This window comes from Sarcophilus harrisii, chromosome 3 (genome assembly GCF_902635505.1).
Source record: "Sarcophilus harrisii chromosome 3, mSarHar1.11, whole genome shotgun sequence".
Lineage (NCBI taxonomy): Eukaryota > Metazoa > Chordata > Mammalia > Dasyuromorphia > Dasyuridae > Sarcophilus > Sarcophilus harrisii.
In genome coordinates, this window is record NC_045428.1 from 233,619,815 (window position 1) to 233,643,645 (window position 23,831).

General features: G+C 31.7%; 1 protein-coding gene across 1 annotated transcript in view; it reads left to right on the forward strand.

The window, feature by feature from the left end:
* Positions 1 to 21,100, forward strand: part of BRWD1 (bromodomain and WD repeat domain containing 1) — a 146,348-nt gene extending 125,248 nt beyond the window's left edge. The window contains exons 38-41 of the mRNA XM_031959203.1: positions 1,721 to 1,947; positions 12,308 to 12,436; positions 12,603 to 13,532; positions 16,635 to 21,100. Coding sequence (XP_031815063.1) covers positions 1,721 to 1,947; positions 12,308 to 12,436; positions 12,603 to 13,532; positions 16,635 to 17,791 — 2,443 coding nt within the window. The 3' untranslated portion in view covers positions 17,792 to 21,100. The remainder of the gene's footprint in view (positions 1 to 1,720; positions 1,948 to 12,307; positions 12,437 to 12,602; positions 13,533 to 16,634) is intronic.
* Positions 21,101 to 23,831: the final 2,731 nt, after the last annotated feature.

Here is a 23,831-nt window from a genome sequence, read left to right on the forward strand (position 1 = left end):
TTTAGTTAGAGCTAGTGGATGGAAGAAGTGGGAATGGAATAGATTTAAGATGAAAAGATTTGTTGGCTCTGGAAAAGGCATTCCAGACGGTTCAGTGGAAAGCCTGGGTAGAATTAGGATAAAACTGGGATTAGAGGGTTGTAATAAAGAATTAGGTGGTAGTAGCAGCTAGTGGTGCAGTGGATAGAGCACCATCCTTGAAGTCAGGAGTACCTGAGTTCAAATCTGGCCTCAGACACTTAGCACTTCATGGCTGTATGACCCTGGGCAAGTTATTTAACCCCAATTGCCTCAGCAAAAAAAAAAAAAAAAAAAAAAAAAAGAATTAGGTAGTAGGGGCTGCAAAATGTTTGATAAACTGTGAGTTCAGAATCACTGGAATGTGAAGGAAGGGTATGACCAGTTATGAAAATGTTTTTCATTAAGTAGAGAATGTCAATATTTTGCCCCAGATAGGTAGGAAGAAAATCAGGAGAAAATGGGTCCTAGAAGCCTAGAGAAAAAAAGCAGAAGGAATGAGTAATTGCAGAAGCCTGCAAAGAAGTCAAGGAGACTGAGAATATAGCTACAGGATCAGATGGAAGGCCTGAAATCAAAGGAAAGGGATTGCTATTTGCACTGGAGATTTTCTGCTTCCTAGTTGGAAAACTGGACTAGCATCAGAAGGTGGATACCTTTGTGCTGATACAAATGATATTTGCTTTTGGAATGGAAGATCTAAAGATCCCCAACCTTAGCAACCTTTTCTTAGGGAACATGTTATGCCTAATAGGCACTGGAACACTTAGATTAGTTTACATCTGTCCTTATTTAACATGTGATTTAACTTTACTACCATCTAAACTTTGCATATTTAAAAGATAATTGGTAACATTACATCTTAACATATTTTAAGAACGTTTTAAATGTCCAGTTATCTGTTCATTTGATAGAATGTGTATGAAAAATAAGCCTACAGTTTTAAAAAAAAAATCAGTCTTTCTGATAGCCAGAGATAGTGAATTTAAAGATCTATGTTTTTCTACTACCTCTAATAGTAGCAATCCCCATTAGTTGTGAAACCAATAGAACAGTCTTGTTTCCTTAACCTCTTCTCCCAAACCAACCAATCAACCAACTTAGTTGTCTCATTATCAGCAAACGTGATGTCAAGGGGATGTGAATTAAAGAAAAAAATTTTTCTTGTTAGCTTCTGGCATCTTTACTCTGGAAACCCGTAAAGTTAAAACAACAGCAAGAGAAGACATGATGTATTGAGATAACATGTCGTCAGTACTTGAAAGATCGGTTCATCTGAAGTACTTAATCACTAGCTCTGTATGCTTTGAACAGTGTCAAATTACAAAAGCTTTTTTCCATTTATTCCTTGTGTTCCACCAAAGCTCCTCATTTCATTAGTCATTGAATGTATTAACTCCTTTTAACAAATTGTGATTTCTAAAATAAGTTTTTTGTGACTGATATCTAATTATCTTTTTGCTAAAGGATTTTATGAACATATCTATATGAGGACAAAATTGAATACAAAATTTAGGATAAAGGATTAGCAAATGTTCATTGTATATATTATAAAAGTATTATTTTCTTAAATTTTTGATTAGATTCACAATTTTTGTATCTTTAGTCAAGATTGTGGGTGGATATTTTCCACTTAGCTTTTATTATGCCCACTGACACTTCTATATTTATACATGATTTCTCTTTCTTAATCTTTGAACAGAAATGTGAAATGGAAACAATTGAAATCCCAGGCAAAAGTCATACCTGACTTAGAAGGTTCTCCTACTCAATCTACCTCTAATAGTGCAGCTTGGTCTTCGAGCCAGAAGACCACAGTTAGTTTTTCTGCCAATATTACTTCTGGTGATTCATCTGATTCTGCAACAACATCTGAAAAAATTGGAAAGACTAGACCCATAACTCTAACAAATTCTACAGTTTTAAGTGGTAAGAAATGAAGACTATTTTAAGATTATTGAAACTAAAATCAATTACTTAATTGCCTATATGCTTGTAATTACTGTTGGATGCCTTGGGGCAATTTAGAGGAGAAAAAATGAAACGTGGTTCTGGCCCTCAGAGGGACTTTATAGCCTAATTGGGACAAAAAGTAGGCATGAAAGTAAAAGAATAATGAAGTGCTAAATTGTGGGGTACACATCCAATTGGTCAATGTGTGACAAGAAAGGACTTGAGTTATACCTTAAGGGATGAGTAGGGGAGGAGGGTGTTTTTAGTTGAAAGTTCATGGAGAGCAGCAGATTATATATTGATTTATTCCATATTTTTATATATTGGTGTTTTTAATTTAAACTTCTTTTAACAAGTATCAATAAATGTGATGATTCCAATAGACAAGAACAGAACAGAAAAAGGGAATTGTGTATGACGTGTTGAAAGTCTTTTACATATATTTGTTTTAAAAACCGTATTAAATTTATCATAATAATTACAAAACTGCTCTACTTATCTGGGTCCCCCACTGAACTACTTTTCTTGTATTTTTTGTTTAATTGATGCTTTATTTTACTTCTATCACTATTTACCAATTTCCTAGGTGTTCCTTTTTAATGTATGTACCTAATAAAACAAATTATGCTTTGGCCATGTCTGAAATATCTGTATTATCATCTCTATCCATCACTTCTCTGTGAAGGAGGAAGTATCATTGTTCTTCTTTGAAGCTATTTATTTGTCATTTCATGAACAATAACTTAAGTCTTTCATAGTTGTTGTCCTTTACATTGTTGTAATTATAGAAATTGTCTTTATGGTTTTGTTCATCTCTCTAATTCATAATCATATATTGATTCCCAGGTTTCTCTGAATCTGTCTCCTTTTGTTATTTGTTATCGCACAGTTATATTCCATTACATCACATGCCATATTTTATCCAACCTTTCTCCAGTTTATGAACACCCACTTTTATTCCCAAATCTTTACAACTACAAAAAGTGTGGTTAAAATATTTTTATACAAATGAGCCCTTTTTCTTTGCCTTTATTTTATTCTGCTCAAATTGTAACTTTTGAGACATACCCTTGGTTCTAAATTTTTTTTTCAGAATTACAAGGCCAGTTTTCAAACTAACAATCATTTAATTTCAATTATAGACCCAGAGTCCTTCCAAATTGGTCATTCCTCTTTTGTCATCTTTGACAGTCTGGATATCAGATTGGATCTCAATAATTAATATGTATTTAAAAAAATAATTTCCTAATTACATATAAAAACGATTTTTAATGTTTTTTAAAATTCTGAATTTCAAATTCTCTTCTCACCTTACCCCTTCCTGAGGCAGCAAGCATTTTGATATGTTGTGGATAGGTCATCATGTAAAATATGTTTTCATTGTCATTTTGTGAAAGAAAACACAGAGCCAAAAAAACACCATGGAAAAAAAGAAAGTGAACAGCTGTATGCTTCAGTTTGCAGTCATTTTTCTGGAGATAGATAGAATTATGATTTCATAAATCCTTTTGAATTGTCTTGCATTGTTGGATTGCTGAAAATAAGTTATTCCCAATTGACTGTCATATAATAATGCTGTTACTATGTATACTGTTATTCTGGTCCTGCTCATTTCACTTTGCATCAATTCTTGTAAATCTTCCCAGGTTTTTCTGAAAGCATCCTACTTGACATTTCTATAATAATAATAGAATGTAACATTCAATCATTCTCCATTTGATAAGCATCCCTTCACTTTCCAATTTTTTGCTATTACAGAAAAAACTAAAACTTATTTTTGTACAGATAAGTTCTATTCCCCTTTTATTCTTTTTCTATCAAAGATATAAACCTATTAATACTTTTACTGGATCAAAAGATATATACAGATTTATAGCCTTTTGGGGAATTCCAAATTGCTTTCCAGGATTGTTGGATCATTTAACAACTACAGCAACAGTGCATTAATGTCCTTTTTTTTTTTTTTTCCCCACATCCCCTCTAACATTTATCATTTTTCTTTTCTGTCATATTAGCCAATCCTGATAGTTGGGAAGTGGTATCTCAGGTTTGTTTTCTTTCCATTTCTGTAATTGAGAATGATTTAGAAAATTCTTTCATGACTATAGATAGCTTTGATTTCTTCTGAAAGCTACCTGTCCATATCTTTGACCATTTATCAATTTGGGTAATGACATTCTTAGATAGTTGACTCAGTTCTCTATTTTCCCAGCTTTCTGTTTTCCTTCTAATATTGATTGTATTGGTTTTGTTGTACAAAAACTTGTTAAATTTAAGAGAAATTGCCCATTTTATATTTTTTTAATACACTATCTCTTGTTTGTACAAAATTCTTCCCTTTTCCATAGATCTTACAGGTAAACTAGTCCATGCTCCCTACTTTGCTAATAACATTACTCTGTATGTCTAAATCATGTATTCAGTCTGATCTTATCTTGGTTGGTATATGATGTGAGGTGTTCTATGCCCAGTTTCTCTCAAACTACTCTCCACTTTTCCCAAGTTTTTGTTTGATGTCGAGTTCTTGTCCCAAAAGCATGGATTGTTGGATTTATCAAACACTAGCTTACTATGGACATTTACTACTGTGCTTTATGTACTTAATCTGTTCTTATCCACCATTCTGTTCTAGCCATTATCAGATAATTTTGATAATTAGCACTTTCTTAATACAGTATTTTGAGATCTAGTGTAACTTGATCACCTTCTTTCGCATATTCCCCCCATGAATTCTCTTGTTATTCTTGACATTTTATTCTTCAGATAAATTTTAGTATTTTTTTCTGGCTTTATAAATTTTTGCTGGTTTGATATGGCACTGAATATGTAAATTAATATTGGTAGAATTTTCATCTTTATTGGTTCAGCCTATCCATGAATACTTGATATTTTCCAATTTTTTAGATCTGACTTTGTATGAAAAGTTATGTAATTTTGTTCATAAAATTTCCAGAGTTTGTCTTACCAAGTAGACTTCCAAATATTTTATATTGTCTAAAGTTATTTTGAATGGAATTTTTTTTCTATTTATTGTTGCTGGGACTTTGGTGATAGTATATAGAAATGGTGATGATTTGAATTTATTTTATATCCTGCAACTTTGCTAAAGTTGTTAAATATTTTAACTAGCTTTTTAGTTGTTCTCTAGGATTCACTAAGCATTTCATCTGCAAAAAGTGATAGTTTTGTTTCCTCAAATGTCTGTTTTAATTTCTTCAATTACTTTTTCTTGTCTTACTGTCAATAGTTAACATTTCTAGTACAGTATTGAATAATAGTGATGATAATGGCCCCCCTTGCTTCACCCATGATTTTTTTTTTATTTAAATTATTTTATTTGAAACAACTTGACAAACACCAAATAAAATGCACATCATCATATATAAAACATAACAGAAAGATTATATATGAAATGGTAATTCTTTTTTTTTTTTTTTTTTTTTTTTTTAATAGCCTTTTATTTACAGGTTATATGTATGGGTAACTTTACAGCATTAACAATTGCCAAACCTCTTGTTCCAATTTTTCACCTCTTACTCCCTACCCCATTCCCCAGATGACAGGATGACCAGTAGATGTTAAATATATTAAAATATAAATTAGATACACAATAAGTATACATGACCAAACCGTTATTTTGCTGTCAAAAAGAATCAGACTTTGAAATAATATTGTACAATTAGCTTGGCTTCACCCATGATTTTAATGGGAAGATTTCTTCTAGCTTATTTCCATCACAGACAATTCTTGCTGGTGGTTTTAGATAGATAATACTATAAAAGAAAGCTCCACTCATACTAATACTTTCTAATGTTTTTAATAGGAATGGGTGCTGTATATCGTCAAAAGCCTTTTCTGTATCTATTGAAATAATCTTGGTATAAATACCAGGAATATAAATACCACTTGGTCATAGTGTTATATCTTGTTGTAACCTTCTTGCTAGGATTAAAATTTTTTGATTCAATATTCGTTAGAGAAATTGATCTATTATTTTCACTCTGGCTAGTTTAAGTAGCACCATATTTGTGCCATAAAGTGGAATTTGGAAGCACTCTTCCTGTTTTTTCAAATACTTTATATATTATTAGAATTAATTGTTCTTTGAATATTTGGTCGAATTCATTTGATTGAACTCATTGTTGAATTGACTTGATATTCGGGATTTCTTTCCTTAAGGAGCTCATTGGCATTTTGTTCATTTTGTAATTGTTCATTTTCTTTTTTTTCTGAACATTATTTTAGTAATTCAATTATTTCAGCTGTTAATCTGAGTAATTTATATTTTTGTAAATATTTATCTGTTTCATTTAAATTGTTGGATTCATTTTTATGTAATTGGGTGAAATAGCTCCTAGTAATTGCTTTGATTTACTCTTCTGCTTTTTTCTAATCAATATAGTCATTTCTTTAAAATTGTTGTTGTCTTTGTTTTTAAAAGCTTTTGTTTTTATAAAACCAAGCTCCTAGGTTTATTTATTAGTCTAATAATAATGTCTTTCAGTTTTACTATTCTCTCCTTTGATTTTCAAGATTTCCCATTTAGTGTTTAATTGGGGATATTAAATTTGTTCTTTAAAAAGTTAACTTGATTTAAACTTAACTAAATTAAATTTAAATTTAAATTTAAATTATTTTTAGTTGCAGGTTTCTTTTCCTTTTCTTTTTTACTGACATAATAATTTAGACATATAAATGTTGCCCTAAGAATTGCTTTGGTTACAGCCCATAAATTTTTGGGTGTTGAAATTATCGTTTCTATCTTTTTTTGACCCACTCATTTTTTAGGATCAGATTCTTTAATGTCCAATTTTCAATCTGTGTTTCTACATCGCCATTCTCTGAAAAAGATGTGTGCTTTTCTGCTTTTAATTGTGTGGTTTTTATACTCTAGTACATGTTCACTTTTTTGAGTAAGTACCAGATATCACCAAGAAATAGGCATCTTCCTTTTTATTCCCATTCACTTTTCTTCAGAGATCTATCATGTCTATCTTTTAAAAATTCTGTTCACTTCCTTAACTACTTTTTTGTTTACTTTTTGGTTAAATTTAGCTAGTTTTAAAGAGGGGAAGTTGATATTCTCCCCTTCCCCCCATGTAGTTTTATTTTCTACTTTTTGTTTTTCATTTAACTCCTCCATTAAAAATGAATATTATACTGTTTGGTGCATATGTGTTTAGTGTTGATACTTCAATATTTATGGCAGGGCTTCTTAAGCTTTTTCCACTTGTGACCCCTTTTCATCTGAGAATATTTACACGACCCTGGCTATATGTGTATATAAAATAGGTGTTGCAGAAATTGTGATTTGGCTGTGTGTCAAAATATCTTAATTTTATTAGAGTGTGGTTCAAGCATGAACAAAATTTTTCCAGTTATATATAAATTGATATTTCTGTTAAGATACGTCTCCTTTCTCTATTCATGTAACTTGCTAAAATCCAATAATTTTATTCTTTGTTTCATTTTTTTTTTTCTTCTTTGATTTCAAAAACCAACAATTATAGAACGTTACCAAATAATCATGACAGTGAACATTTTTGCTTTAGGATCTTATTGGGAAAGTCTAGCTTTTCTTCCTTAGAGATCTTACTCTTGGTTTTAAATAGATTATATTTACCATACTGAGGAAAGGTCCATTTATTCCAGTTTGAATAAATAGATATATTTTTGTCAAAGGTTTTTCAGCATTTTTTGGTATAATAACTTATGATAGGCTTGCCCCAGAATATAAATAGAATCAATGCTAGAACAAGCTGGTATGTAGGAGGCCCAGTAGATAGAGTGCTAGAATTGGAGTCAGGAAGATCTAAATTCATATTCAACTTTAGATACTAGCTAGTTGTATTACCTGGACAAGTCTCTTAATGTCTGTCTCCGTTTGTTTACTTATCGTAAAATGTGAATTATAGTTGTGCCTCTCCTGCAGTATTTGAGAGGAATATATAGCATATCTATAAAGTGTATTATAAAAATTAAGACATTCTACACATGTTAAATTGCTATTATCGTCATCATAATCTTTATCTCCATCCAGCTGATTTCATTTCTCTGCTGTTCTCTTTACAAAACCCAGATCCTTGTGACATTTTAGTTACTTTTGCATAAATCTTAAATTACACCATCCGTATTTGCTTAATACAGAATTTCTTTCCAAAATGGTAATATTAATTCATACCTGCATTTATAATATACCAGTGTGCCTTATCTTCCCACAACTAATCTTAACAATTTCTACTCCTATTATTTGGCATCTTCAATTTGATTAAATTGAAGTATTTGATTTACATTTCTAATTAATGATTTGGAACATTTCTTTCATACAGTTTTGAATACTTTGCAATATGGAAAACTTTTTTTCAAATCCTTTGACCATATATTTCTTAAGGAAATGGTGTGTGTGTGTGTGTGTGGGAGAATGAAGAGGGGGAAGTTTAAATATCTCAGATAAAGAAATTTGATACAGACTCTCACCCCCCCCCCTTATTTTTCAATTTCAAGTAATCAAAGTTATCTTTTTATTTTATGTAATTGCCTTTATTCTTTTAAGAATGTCTCTACCCTGTTCTATGAGAATTATGAGACATGATTTTCTTCTAACTGTTTTATAGTGTTTTCTTTAAATTTAACATAGTGTGTCTTACTTAGAATGTGTCATGGAATCTTGGCATTATTCTGAGCCTAATTTGTGCATTCCTGCTTTCCTATTTTCCTACTAGTTTTTATTTCATTAAGGAGTTCTTTCCTAAATAATTTTTGTTGTCCACTTTGTCAAGCCCTGTATTATTAAATTCCATTGTTTTTGACCCTCTCATCTAGCCTTTCAATCAATGAACTTCACTATTTTCAAAAACAATACCAAGTGGTTTTGATAATTGCTACGTTTTAATACCGTTTAATATCTGAAAGTGTTCAAATCCCCCCCTCATTTCTATGTCTTCACTATTTCCCTAGACAGTTTTAATATTATTTTATCAAGTTCTAAAGTTTATTTTTGATAATTTTATTGCTATAGCACTAAAAGTATATATTAAATTTTTAGTATTATCATTTTATTATCTTAAGTTCTTTATTTCTTTAAAGGAGTACTTTGTTATTAAATATATGTGAGTTTTTGGTATGCTTTGCTTACTTGATCCCCAAATATTTTTTGCATTCAAGTAGTTATTTGGAATGAGATTTCCCTTTAATCTTGTTGCCTCTTGGATTTGTTTATAATACAGAAATGTACTTGATATTAAGGATTTAAGGCTGACAATTTAGCTGCAATTATTGGCTCAGTATCATTGCTGATTCTCTGGGATTTTCCATATATACCATCATATCAGCAAATATGGATAGTTTTATGGCTTATAATTTTTTTTTCTTATTGCTATTGCTAAAATTTCCAGAAGTATATCAAACAATAGTTGAAAGAGTGTGAATATCTTTGAATTTCTACCATGTTTGTATTAGCAACATTTATCCTAGTGTATAGCCATTGCTTATAGTTTTTTATTTTAGAAAGATACTTTTAATAATGTATTTTTTAAAGTGCCCTTGTGCCTATACAATACTTTGTAGAGTCTTTGGTTTAACTTAGTGTGATACTTTGTCAAACTTTTTTCTACATTTATTTAAATAATCTTGTGGCTTTAGGTATTTTTGTTTTTAACATGATTATTTATGTTGATTATTTACCTAATTTTTGATTGATCCTTGATTCCCTGATACAAATCCATATTACTTTTAAGGAATGATTTCTTGAATAAATCACATATAAGGTATTTTGAAAGGATTTTGTTTAAAATATTTTAGTCAATGTTAATGATATTTAATGAGTGTCTATCTTTGTCTCTCTCTTATCTTTATCTTAATCTTGCCTTGGTATTAGGATTATATTACTTTATTGAAAAAGATATGGTTATTTCTTAATTTTTAAGATTTGTGAATTCTGGATACTAATTGTATTGTACTTTAATTAAATAATTGGTAGAATTCTATACATTGAATTTTTTTCAAGTTTTTTTTTCTTTGATAATTCCTTTACAGTTAATTTTATTTGCTTTTCTGAATTTGAATTATTCAGGGTCTTTTATTAATTTTAGCATTTGCAAGATATTTTTCTTTATGGCCAGTTTTGTTAGCAACTATATACTCATAAGTTATTGATAAAAATTTTCTGCCCTCTTTTTTTTTTTTTTTTAAACAAAATCTTTTGTCTTTTCAAAGAATAAGCTTTTGATTTTACTTATTATTTCTACAGTTTTTAGGGTGAGTTTTAGGCCTGGCACTTCATCAACTGCACACCAAAATTCACTCATTTACAATTCATAGTACGATAAAAATAGTAATCAATGTAGATACCACAAGTAAAAAGACACAAAAGCAAATGGAGCTTTTAAACAAATAAACAAAGCAGTAACTTAAAAGCCTAAACAACTGATTCCATACTTTCTGGCAAAATAAAGGGAATAGAAATGGAAGCAGTGTCAAATTTTACATTTTGGGACCCAAAGATTACTGCAGACTCTAAAGATACTTTCTCCTTGGAAAGAAGGAAGGAGTAATCTGAACAACCTACTAAAAAGAAGAGATATTCCTTGCCAACAAAGGTTCATATAGTCAAAACTGTAGTTTTTCCAGCAGCAATGTTTGACTGTCAGGAAAGCTGAGCTTTATAAAATCTATGCTTTTGAATTGTGGTACTGGAGAATACATTTGAGAGTCTCTTGAACAATAAGGAGGTCAAATCAGTCAATATTTTTTAATGCTGCAGGCTATTCACATTAAAGTCAAATCCTGAAGCTGCAATTTAAATACTTTGGCTATATGATGAGAAGACAGGACTCAGTTCGAGAAGACACTGATGTTGAGAAAGATTGAGGGCAAAAGAAAAAGGACAGCAGAGAATGGGCGAGGTAGATGATTCATGGATACAGCAAACATGAACTTAGACTTCAAGAAATAGTCAATAATGGAAGTACCTGTTAGGATCATGAAAAGTTAAACAAGCCTGAACAGTTGAACAAAAACAGCACATATTTCCTTTGGTCCTCTTCCTTTTTCTGAACTCTTTTATTTTGTAGTTTAATCCAACCCCCCCCCCCCCCCAAAAAAAAAAGTTCAATTGTTAGGTGGATGGGATTAGATTGTGAGATGTAATTCATCATGTTTTTTTGACTTCTTTGGCTCTTCATTGCTCTTTTTTTATTACTCTTGTTTCCTCTTGTATATATAAAAAGAGAATTCTTAGTGGTTTCTGTTATTTTGTTTTTTTAAAATAACAAGTTGTTATATTTGTTTTCCTTTGTATTTCTTTTATCTTTATTATCTGAGAAGGAAACAATTTCTTCAGGTCTCCATTTCTTTCTAGGAATATGTCAAATGCTTTTCTTATTTATCATTTTTTTTTTTTCTTATTTAAGGTTAGGTTTAGTTTTACAGGATACATCACTTTGAGCTGCATCTTGAGCTCTTATGCTCTTCAGAATATATTATTGCCTAAGTATTCTTAGTCATTTCAGTTGTATCAGTTCTTTGTGGTTCCATTTTGGTATTTTATTAGCAAAGATACTAGTTTCCCATTTCCTTCTACAGCTCATTTTATCTGTGAGGAACTGAGGCGAACAGGGTTAGAAGACTTTTCCACAGTCACACAGATAGTGTTTGAGACTAGATTTGTACCCCTATAAATGAGTTTTCTTGATTCCAAGCCTAGTACTCTCTCCACTACATAGCTGCCCTGTTTCCTGGGGTTTTTTGTTTTGTTTTGTTTTTTTGGTCATTTAAAAAATAGAATTATATTATTCAAATTTCTTTTCCTTTACTCTTCTGCTAACAAAATGATTGGGCTAATCCAAAAAACAATACCTGTTCTTTGATTTTAGTGTATTTCAGAGTTAATAATTTATTAGTGCTACCAAGAATTAATGTAGCAAGAAAAATATTGAACTTGGAGTGAGTCAATCTGGATTTGGATTCTAACACTAGCATAGGTTGGTTCCCAAATTCCTCATCTACTTCATTTGTAAAGTGAGTAGGTTGGACTAGATGGTCCTTAACTTTAAATCTGTTTCTATAACAGAATTGAAATGAGTGTTTAGTTACTTGTTTCGTTTCAGAACAATATGTAAAATTACCCAATACATTCTTCAAAATCTATAGTACTGTGTTGTTAGGAACATATGACTTTTGTCTTTGAGATACATGTTGCCTACAAATACTTAAGTACTCACACCTTATTATATTGTGTTATTTTAAAATATCTTCTGGGTTAATTTGAATCTTTTAACTCTGTATTACAAAGTTTATGTCACATCTCTCAATTACTTTTTTTCTCTTGCCTTGTCAGCTTCCAGTAGTTCAGAAGAAAGTAGAGAGAATTCTGAATCTCCTGAACCCTTAATACGGAATGGGCTCTCCAGAGGCAAAAGCAGAAATTTCATTGTCACTAGAAATAGAACTTCTCAAAGAAAAAATGGTAAGATAGATACTCAGTAACATTTTAAAGAAGTGCATATTAGGAGAACATTGAAAGCAGAGTAAAAATTTGATTGCTTATATTGGTATATTATTAATTTGCATTTATAGTTTATATTTCGAAATGAAAGTAAGATTCACTTTACATTTTATATCTTTTCTTTTAGGTTCTGTATTTTTAGAAAATGGTTGTGGCAGAAAAGCTGTACGCAAAAGGGTCTACTTGAGTGATTCTGATAATTCAGTACCAACAAGTGAAACAATCAAAGATAAAGCTGGAAGTAACCGAAAAATCCCACGCAAGTGTGCTGCTGTGGCTGCTAATAAGATTAATAAGCTAATGAGTGATGTAGAAGAAGATTTGAGCTCAGGAAGTGTTTGCTCTACAAGCAAAAACAGCAGGAAACTGCCTCACCGAAATGCCTCTGCTGCAGCTAAAAAAAAGTTATTATATAATTCTGAGGATGATCAAAGTATAAAGACAGGAAGTGAAAAGGAACAAAAAAAGCAAAATCAGCCAGCAGCAGAGATGTCTTCTGATGCTACTAGGAAAAGTGTCAGTGAATCTGAAAATGAAAGTTCTGAGTCTGATAGTAATTTAATGGTGTCACAAAAGAATTGGCATGCTAATGGTTATAAAGCCCATACTGGAACAGGTTTTACAACAAAATTTCCTGTAATAGAAACTTCTGAGGAAGATTCAGAAGGCTCTGATTTGGAGAAGAGCAGTAAAAAAACCTGTCCATCAACTTCTGCTGAGAAATCCAAGGCCAGAAAGAGTTCTAAGGAGGATGCAAATTCTGAACCAAGTGAATGGAGTGGTAAAAAATGCAAGAAAACTTGTTGGAAGGGTGCTACTCAATTTAGGAAAGCAAAAGTCCTAAGTGATTCAGAGGATTCTGATGAATGTGAAAAGAGTGAAAAAGAAGATGGAAGCCAATGTGAGCTGTTGAAAACATCTTTGAATTCAGGAAATTTGAAGGATGAGCCTCATGCTGTTTCCAAATATTATTTGAAACATGAATCAGATTTGAATTCTGATCATAGTTCTGACGAAGATACAGAACCAAGTAAAAGGACAACAGATGTTATGAAAGGTAAATTAACAGTGACACAACTTGTGGTTTTACTCATTCTCCTCAAACACAAATCCAGTGTTTCACTAAGTTTCTCTTTGCCATCTTAACCTTCTTATCTATTCATTCAGCCAATCTTTCCCTCCTAGACACTGCTCTCAGGATCTTATATACCTTAATTCTGGCAGACAAACGCAAAACACATAGAGTATTAAATCCTAATCTTATTTTTTCTTATTTATTCAGGGTACTCTATCACTAATTGTAGTGTTCCCTCTTCTTTATTTAACATAGAAGAGATATTTTGCCAGTAGCTGGTGCTGGCTTTGGCAAGTAGTTTCTAGTTAGGATTTAGAGAAATTGGAAAATCCGAATGTTATTTTTAAATCAGAGTTGTGTAGTTTAGAATAGAAAGGTGTTTTTGAAGGAAAATTTGAATATAAAAATAGGTGTAATTGTGGTTTCTGTCATGCAACCATGCTGTCTGATTTCATTACAAATTTAAGTTGTCTAATATTGACTTTACACAGTAAAAGCAGTACTATTACTTCTCTGTAATTGAATTTTTCTAGCACTCCCTACAATAGCTGTTCCAAACCTTCTCTACTTCCCCCATTTTCCTCTCCCCTGTCTTTGCCTCATATTTCACTGAGAAAATGAAAGCCATTTGCTATAACCTCCAACTTCTCCCTTATTTTACTTCTCAAACCTAAATATCATCCCCCATTTTTCCAGTCTCTAATTAAAAGAAGTCTCCTTTGCCCCACTTACCATCCACTCCAGAAGTTTTTCCTTTCTTTCCCTCTTTCCCTTTCTTCTTCCCCTCTATTACTCTTCCCCTGTGTTTTTTTTCCCTTCCCTCTTCCTTTCAATCTCTCCACTGATTCACTTCTATCTACAAATTATATCTAGAGCCATATTTCTTGATCTGGTTTCTCTCAGCCCAGTCTCACTAACTGCTATTGGACATTTCAAATTAAATGTCCCATAAGGAATCTAACATTCAGCCCTTTTAAAACAGAACTCATTACCTCCCTCACAGCTTCTTCTGTCTTTTTAACTTTTTCTATATCTTGGGCATCACCATTTAATCACCTCAGTTTTCAAACTTGAATTCATTTCTAACTCTTTCACCTGTTATATACAATCAGTTGCCAAATCTTATTAATGCTACCTTCTCCATAACTCTCTCATTCATCCCTTTCTTTCTTTTTAATCCACAGTCTCCATTTGCTATCCCTGCCTCAACTATCTTCTCTCTAGGCCATCCTCTACACAATTGCTAGTTATATTCCTAAATTACAAATTTGATTATTTCACTTTCATGCTGAGTAAACTCCTGTGGCTCCTGCCAGGTAGGAAGAGAGATGTGGTGGAGATGATGCATCAGCAAGACTTGGCAAGTAATACTTGTAGAGTTAAATACAAAATCTTCTTTAGGGTGTGTGAATAACTTGGCTACAACCTTCCTCTTCATTATCTTTCCCATTCATGCACTGTTTCAGGCACTTAGCCACCTTTCATCCTCATCTGTGACATTCTTTATTTACATATTTGTTGTTCTGTCATTTTCAATCATAGTTGATTCTACATAATATATTTGCAGTTTTCTTGGCAAAGATACTGGAGTAGTTTGCCATTTTCTTCTCCAGCCCAGTTTATAGATAAGGAAACTGAGGCAAATAGGGGTTAGTGTTTGATCAGAATCACACAGCTAATATGTATTTGAGGTCTAATTTGAGTTGGCAAAGATGTGTCTTCCAGACTACAGGGCCCATACTCTATCCCTTGTGCTACATAACTTAACTTACATTTATATATACTATCCCATATATTTGTAATGCACTTTCTTGTACTCCCAACCTTAGAATACCTCAGAGATTCACTTTAACCTTAACCTTTTTTGAATCCTAGATCTTTTTGGCAGTCTGGTGAAGCTTATGAATGCTTTTCCCAGAAATATATTCTTAAATGCAAAATAGAACAAAGAAGCCCACTATAGTAAAATATGAGAGAGAGAGAGAGAGTGAGTGAGTGTGTGTGTGTGTAAGAGTAGTGGAGCACTATTTATGAACTTCTGGAACAGCAGGTCTCAAGATTTTTTGATCTTAGGACCTCTTTTACTTACACTCATTTACTCTAATTGTTGAAGACCCCAAAGAGCATTTGTTTATAGTGTTACATCTATTGATATTTACCATATTAAATTAAAACTTATTTTTATAAATATTTTGATAGAAATATTCATATTGAGCATAAAATATATTTACCACAAGAAGTTAAAACTGATAAAAAAATATTTTGAATATTCATTTCAAATTATCACTTAGAAATAACATTTTTGTGAAAAATAACTTCAAAAAATTAGAAACGTAGCATTGTTTTTGCAAAGCCCTGCCTGGCTTAATAGAAGATAACTGGACTTTTATATCTGCTTCTGAATTCAGTCCGTTGTGATATGTTATTTTGGTTGAAATAGATTAAATAATTTTCAGCATCATACATATATGTAAGTAGAAATGGGAAGAACATTTTGATAGACAACTAATATTTTAGAATTAATATGAAAGTGCTTTTGACCTTCTAGACACCCCTTAACCACTGACTTACCCCACAGAGTTCTCAGGGGAATCCCAAGAGTTCACAGATCACACTTTGAAAAGCACCAATTCCCTTCAAAGTTCAGCTCAAGTGCTACTTTCCATATATAAATGCTAATTATTATCCTATTTACCCTGTATTTACTTGTAATTACTTTTGTGTCCATGTTACTTCCCCCAATAGAATGTTTCTTGAGGACAGAACCTTTTTTTTTTTTTTTTTTTTATCCCCAACACCTGTCATAGTGCCTGGCATATAGTAAGTGCTTAATACATACTTTTTAGTCTGTTGATTGATAAATTGACCAAATCATTGATGAATATGGGTCATGTTAAACTTAACAAAATAATAGATTATATCACTTTAGGTGGAGAGGTGCTATATAAATTCTAAAGATTATTGTTTGGTATTAGAATTTTTGATCTAAAATTCCAAAAAGACCTTAATGATCTTATAAGAATTTGATTCTTTTCTTTTCAACTTTTTAATTTGTAAAAATTAAAGAACTGTTTTCCCCTCCAGATTCTGTATCCCAAGAAAATGGACACAATGGAAAAGCTTCTAAGAAAAGGATTTGCTCCAGTGACTCAGACAGCAATTCAGAAGTAGTTAAATCATTAAAAGGCAAAATTGGTTTCCGAAGGATTCCACGGAGAAGTGCTACAATGGCTGCGAATAAAATAAGATTAATGAGTGATGATGAAGATTTTAAGTCAGAAAATGTGTGCACTAAAAGCAATGGGTACAGGAAGAAGACCCTTAACTGTGCTACTAAACCTACGAATGCATTATATGATTCTGAGGGAAATACAAGTTTAAAGAGTGAAATAGTATTAAATGAACAAAGTACCTCAGAAGATCAACTACTTGATACTGGTTCTGATAGTAGTAGAAAAAATGTTAGTAAGTCTATAAATGGAGACTTAGATTCAGAAAGTAATCAAAAATGGCATCCTAATTGTCTCAAAGCTACTAGTGCTGCATCTCATACAACAGGAAATTCCCTGATTGAATCTTCAAATGAAGAGTCAAAAAGCCATAATCCAGAAGATGATAATAGAAGGAAAGTTCCTTATCAATCAACTTTGGTGCATAGGTCTACTTCAGAGAATAGTGTTGAAGAGGAAATGAGTTCTGGGGTAGGAAAATGGACAGGTAGAAGAAGCAGAAGAAAAACTCGTCAAAAGATTCCTTTAAGAAAGGCAGAGGTTCATCATGATTTGCAAGACACAACAGAGTCTGAAAAGGGGACAAAGAACAAATGTTCTGAATCAAAAATTTTGGAAAGTTCTGAAGTAGCAGCTAGTTCAAAGACTAATCCCAAATGTGATTCAAATCTGGAAACAGAAAGTGATTCAGATACTGCCTATAGTGATAACATAAAAACAAAAAAAAGAAAAAGGAATAGAAAAGCAAATGTCACTAGAAGAAATAGTAATGCTTTTAAAGGTAACATATCTAAACCAATGAGATTACCAAGAAAAAGCAAACGACCAAGATTAAGGTTGGATGATAATGACTGGGAGGATTTGGACTACACAAAAACTAAGAAAGCTCCACGACGTTCAAAAATAAGAACAAGAAATCAGGGTAGAAGAACTGTAAGATATAATTATGGGGATGATGATAGAATTTTAGATGTAGAAAATGTTTTTGATATAGGTGATTGCACCTTATGACCTTGAGGAAAAACCAGTTCATTTTTTTTTTTTTTTTTTTTTTAGAGGAATTGAACTGGAATTCGTGGTGAATATTGGCTGTTCCAGTGATTTTTTTTTTTTTTTTTTTTTTGGTTCTATAATTCAGGGAATATATTTATATTTTTCTATGAAAAAGTTATGAATGTGACTAAATCATGACTGTCCTTTTCCTCATTTTTCCTTGACCTTGCTTAGGTAGCAGCATTTAGCACAGGTGCCAAAATAAGCTTCATTTTGGGGCAGCTCTCAATTTTGACTCTATGTGACTACATATAGCAAGAGTTTAAAATCTTTTATGTCTATAAACACTAGACAGCTGGCTAGTATTAATTGGTTGATCATTATTTTTCACAGTAGCAAGTTAATACTTTTCATAGTTACTACTTTATTAAATTCTTAAGTAAGTCATAGTTTCTATTCTCTTTTGTTTAATATTATCATAATTTTATGTGAATGTTTACAAATAACTCATAACAAGAGCTTACTGACATTAAGATCATGGGAAGAGGAACTATTTACTAGGTAGACAGATAGTTAACTATTTTGTTTTGGTTCCCTTTAGAAACTTTTATTGCCACCACAGTTCAATACAGGATATCAGCTCTATTAATTTTAATTACTTCCATTTTCCTTTGTAAATGGTGTTGTACGTGTGCATATACACACATACACACATGCGTGCGCACACACACACACTTACACGCATTCTAATTTCTATGCTGTAAACTTGAACTTAGAAACTACTGGTAAATTGTTTTATCCAGTCTTTTTTTGTTTAAATGTTGAACATGTTTCTTTAAAAAAAAAAAAAAAAATTCCAAACAAGGTCAGAGCCATAGCCTTTATTTTGTCATTTTCTTTAACATCTGCACTAATGTATAAATGCTGTAAAGCTTGCTTCTTAGCCACCTGAAATCTTTCCTTTTTTTTTTTTTTAACATTAATGTATTTAACCAAAGTGAATTAGTATTTTTAATTACTTCATCCTCCTAAATGAAAAGAACGTGCCTTTAGTTTAAAAAAAAATCATTCTTAGTCATCCTTGTTATTTCAGTCTAGTTGAAAAAAAAATTTATCCTACTTCACTCTTCTACTTATGTGAGTTTTTCATCAATATTGAAATTAAAATTTTGGTTTTGTGACAGTGAAACTTCATACAGGGAAATGAGGCAAATATCTGTGGTGTTTGAATTGATTTGCCATATCACCTTGCATTCACCTTGCATTCCCATACACCCTGGGCTACTAAAGTAACCATACCAATATTAATGTCAATGGCCCTAATAGTGTAGATTTGCAATTTCTAAGAAAACAATAGTACATGTTAGTTTAATGATTTTGAAACCATTAAGTTAAACTTGGCACCTAAACATTTGTATTTTATAATAATTTGTGGGTTCTTTTTTTGTTGTTGTTGTTTGTTTGCTAGGTTTCCTTAACCTTGTCTCTATATGTAGCCTCATTGAGCTTTCATGTGCCTGAAGTAGTACCTCCAGTATATTTTATTAAGAACAGTTATATCCCCTGCACCTCTACTCTCCACCATGGCTAGCTTTAAATTTGGGTTTGGCATCAGATCGAAATTTTATTTCTCTAATTTCCCTGAAATCATAGCTATTGAAAACTGTAGAGAAGTTGGGTTTGTTTTTTGTTTTGTTTTTTTTTTTTTAATTTCTGGGTTAGAGAATCCTTTCCAAAGTGCTCATATATTTCCCAGAAACTTAACACTGTCACCACCATACTCTTCCTTACCAACAGGGAAGTGGTGTTCTAGACAGCATTGACACAACCTAGGATATCTATTCCTTTTATCCTCAGGGGAATTATAATTTCAGATATAAAAGCTAATATTTTTTCCCTCATAAGTGTTTAAAAAAAGAGGCGGGGGGGAGGGGGAGGTATTGTGTTAGTACAATATTCTGCCCCAGATGGTTTGGGGTATTGAAATTGCTGTCTAGGGCACTAACTTAAAAAAATTTTAAATATTCCTTGAACATCTCCTAATTTACTATAATAAATTGTTATGAATCTAGTCCATGAATTAATCTAAATTCTTCCTCAGCTTCTTTGTTTATACATTTGCCACTGTCTTCTGTGTAAAGTATCAAAAATCTGAGTGCATATAAATGTGGAATATTTAAATGGGCTTAGGTTTTTATAATATAAAGAAAAATTTTCTTATTGCATGTATACACAGAATGAGTTTCACCATCTGGACTAAACTATCTAATTGGTCAGTCCAGTCAAAATGGTTAAACCAATTGTTAGTAAATAACAGCTTTCATATTTCAACAAGCATATAATAGGAAAAACCAAGCACAGCATCATTTCACTTTATGACTGTAAAGATGTACTTGGAAAAAAGATAAATTATAAAAAACAAATAAAATAAGAACTTGGTGCTATAAAGGAATTGTGTAGTTATAGGTTGTTTTAATCTTGGGTACTGTTCTCAACATTTAGTTTTGAGAAAGATACACACATGCCTCTATTTAAGAAAGTAATAAAGGAAATATTTATGTTTGACTTCCAGCATGTGAACTTTAAATTTTTTTATTTTAATTTTTTACTAAAGAAATGTGAGATCATTCTAATACAGAAAGTGTTAAACTTATTCACTATAATACAAATATAATGTTTGCTAAAAGTGATTTATCTTAATCTATAATTTTATTAAGTTAAAACATTAAAGGTATTGAGATTTTATTTCGCTTTCCTTTAGAAGAAGGAACATAGCTTAACCAGGTTTGATATTAATGGTTTCAAACATTTAAAAGTATTTAGGTATGTGTCTAATCTTGTACTATCAATATGCCAAATTTTTTTAAATCATGTTGTTTTTCCTACTTAATGGCAATAGTATATAGTTTTTAACTTATGCCCTTCTTGTGAGAGTTCCTGGTATTCTCATTCTCTTTTTGATTAAAGAAGAAAAAACCTAGGTTTCCAGATTTAGAGAACAAGTCAAGTTCTTTGTTGGTGTTTTCATGTTGTTTTTCGTAAGTGTTTTGGTATGCTTTTATGGGGAGGCATGAAGAAACACTTGATTTTCTTTCAAACTGTTTCACAGAAAGAAACATTTTCAGAAAACATATACTCTCTGAATTGGGAAAGCATTGTGTTCTTACTTAACATGAAACAAAATTGAAATCTAAAACAAGGCTGAATTTTTTAAAAATCCAAGACAGTTTTTAGCAAAAAAGGAAACTATGAAATGATAAAAGAGGGGTGTCTTATGTCAAAAACACAAAATCCTTAGGATTTCATGTAATTTAAGGAAGTTGCCATGAAACAGAAATAGAGCTATTGGTGAACCACTTTTTTAGAATAAAGATCTTCAAACCTTTTGATTGGACAACCCCTCAGTTTAAAAAAAAGTTAGCACATCTCCCCTATCATGTATATATATATTTGCCTATTTATAGAATCACTACTGTGTTGATCATTATGAACATTTATACAAAATGGGAATTTTAAAAGGATGAGATAATAATGAAATAATGTTTAATCTTAAGAGTTCGTGAAGTTTCCAGGTAGGATACTGAAATGCTCAAACATGCACTTTAGAAAAATCACTTTGGCCATTGTGTAGAGAATAAATTGAAAAGGGAAAAAACCGCAAGCAGGAAGACCAATTGCCAGTTAATATATAGTCTAGGCAAGATGTAATGAGGAACTGAATTGTGTGAATACAAGATGAGGACAGATGCAGAAGATAGAGAAGTAGAAACAACAGTGTTTGGCAGCAGACTTACATGGATCAAAGAACTGAAGAAAACAGTAAAGTAGCCTGGAAGCCTTGTAGGGTAGTAGTACATTCAATAGGAAAAGGGAAGTTGAAAGAAGGATGGGTTTAGAAAGGAAAAATAATGTAATGAGATATGAAATGTTGATCACAACTTTCTGATCTTCCTACATGACTCTTCTACCCAAAACACAAAAGAAGGGGGAGACAAGAGCTAAAATTCTTCAGTACAGAGCCCAACATTCAAGGGATTGCAACCATAGATAGATGCAAAGTGATTTCAAGGCAAAACTAATCAAGAATTTTCTCTTTGGTAGTTACATAGTTAATTGCTGTGACTGGCCCCATATAAAAACACTGAGGAAATGACACATGATTTAAGGAGAGAAGAGGTTGGGAGCTTGCACAGGAAAGAGATTGGGCAGAGTAGGAGACTGGTGGTTAGAAGGACAAGTGTCTTTGTGGAGACAGTAGCAGGGAAAGGAGTAGGAGTTGTAGCCCATCATCTTACATCCTTTTAATTATCCAGACCTCTTAGAGTAGATGACGACTTCTACTTTAAAGATTGCTGTTTTAGAAAACTTTACTAGGTAATTTGAGTTAGGTACAAACTCACATTTATCAGGAACAAGAGAAATGTGTCAACACTCCAAAATGCAGATTCCATTTTTGTAGACTATTATTTAGTATATCAGGGCATTTTATTAGTGTATGACTATATTATGGGTTCACATTTAACCTGGAGAGTGGAAGTAATAGTACAATAATAACGTGGAAGAGTGACTTTGCATTTCTATGCATATTAAATGTATGAATTGAATATTATAGTGCTAAAAGAAACCTTGGAGGTTTTTTAATTTTTCATCAGAAAGTGCTTTTAAAAGTAAAAGGACTAACATCTCAGTTTTTAACGCTTATTTTTGTCTTATGACCAGGTATTTGCTTTTAGTTTTGATGAACTAAATATTTTTTAGTAATTTCGTGTGTGTGTGTATATACTTACTCTCTCTCTCTCTCTCTCTCTCTCTCTCTATATATATATATATGTAAAACTTCTTGAAAAAAATGTGAGGACAATTTCTGGTAGGGGTAAAAAATGACTTACAAGTTTCTTATGGACTAAAAGTGTTTGAGAAACTTCAAAATTCAGAAGAGTTCACCTGAAAAAGTTTGTTTATAAGTCACTGGAACTTGATTATGAACATGGCACTCAACTATATCAATTATAGCCTTATAAATTCTCTCCTGAGGGGGAGAAAAACCACCTTACATTGACATATTCATCTTTCTGTATTTACACTAATCAGAAAACTTTGATGTATAGTTAAAGAAGTAATAAGTTAAAAGATAAATTTCTTGAACAGTATTAACTGAGAGTCTCCCATTTAAGGTAGGGAAACGGTTTCAGAGTAGGAAAGAAGCTGAATAAAAATGTCCATAACATAATCTACCCATCCAAGTGAATAAACCCTAATGAGGGGAAATCCAATATCTCTCAAAGTAACTTTTATTTTTTCTCTAGGGAAATTTTCTTCACATTATGCCTAAAATCTACCCTTCATTTCATTCTGCCAAAGAACAATTTTAATCCCTTGTTAGAAGTGATAGCCCTTCAAATACTTGAAGTCACAAATCCTCAGTAAGGCTTCCTTTCAGTTCTTTACCTCCAGTTCTTTAAAACAATTCACAAGTAATATTTTTTTTTAAACTTCATATATTTATTGATATATTTTCTAAAACATAAGGCCAAAAACTGAATACACTTGTGGCCTGAACAAGGCCAACTAGAGGGTTAACACTAATCATTTTCCTAGCCTAGACCTCTCAATTCAGTTTAAGATCACATTAGCATTTGAGGATGCCATATATTATTGATTTGATCTAAGAATATATTGAACTCCCACATCTTTTTAACAAACTGCCATCTACTAATAACCAAGGCATTTCCTTTTGAAGTTTTTAAAAACCAAAGCATTGAATTTATTAAATATTAAGAAATGTAGGAATTTATTCCTAGTGTCACAGTAAGATTTAATCCAGCATTTAGCTTAAGATCTTTTTGACAACTGCCTTTCAAAAGTTTGCATCATTCACAGGCTTGGCAAATGAGGTATTTATTATGGGCATATTTGTGTATATATAAATAGCACTGAACCATCAAACTTAATGAATACTGTTTGGATTAGATTATTCAAGTGCCAAAATCGACAACTATTTAGCCCATATTTCTCTTAACCATCATAACAACATAAAACCTGTCAGATGCTTTGATGT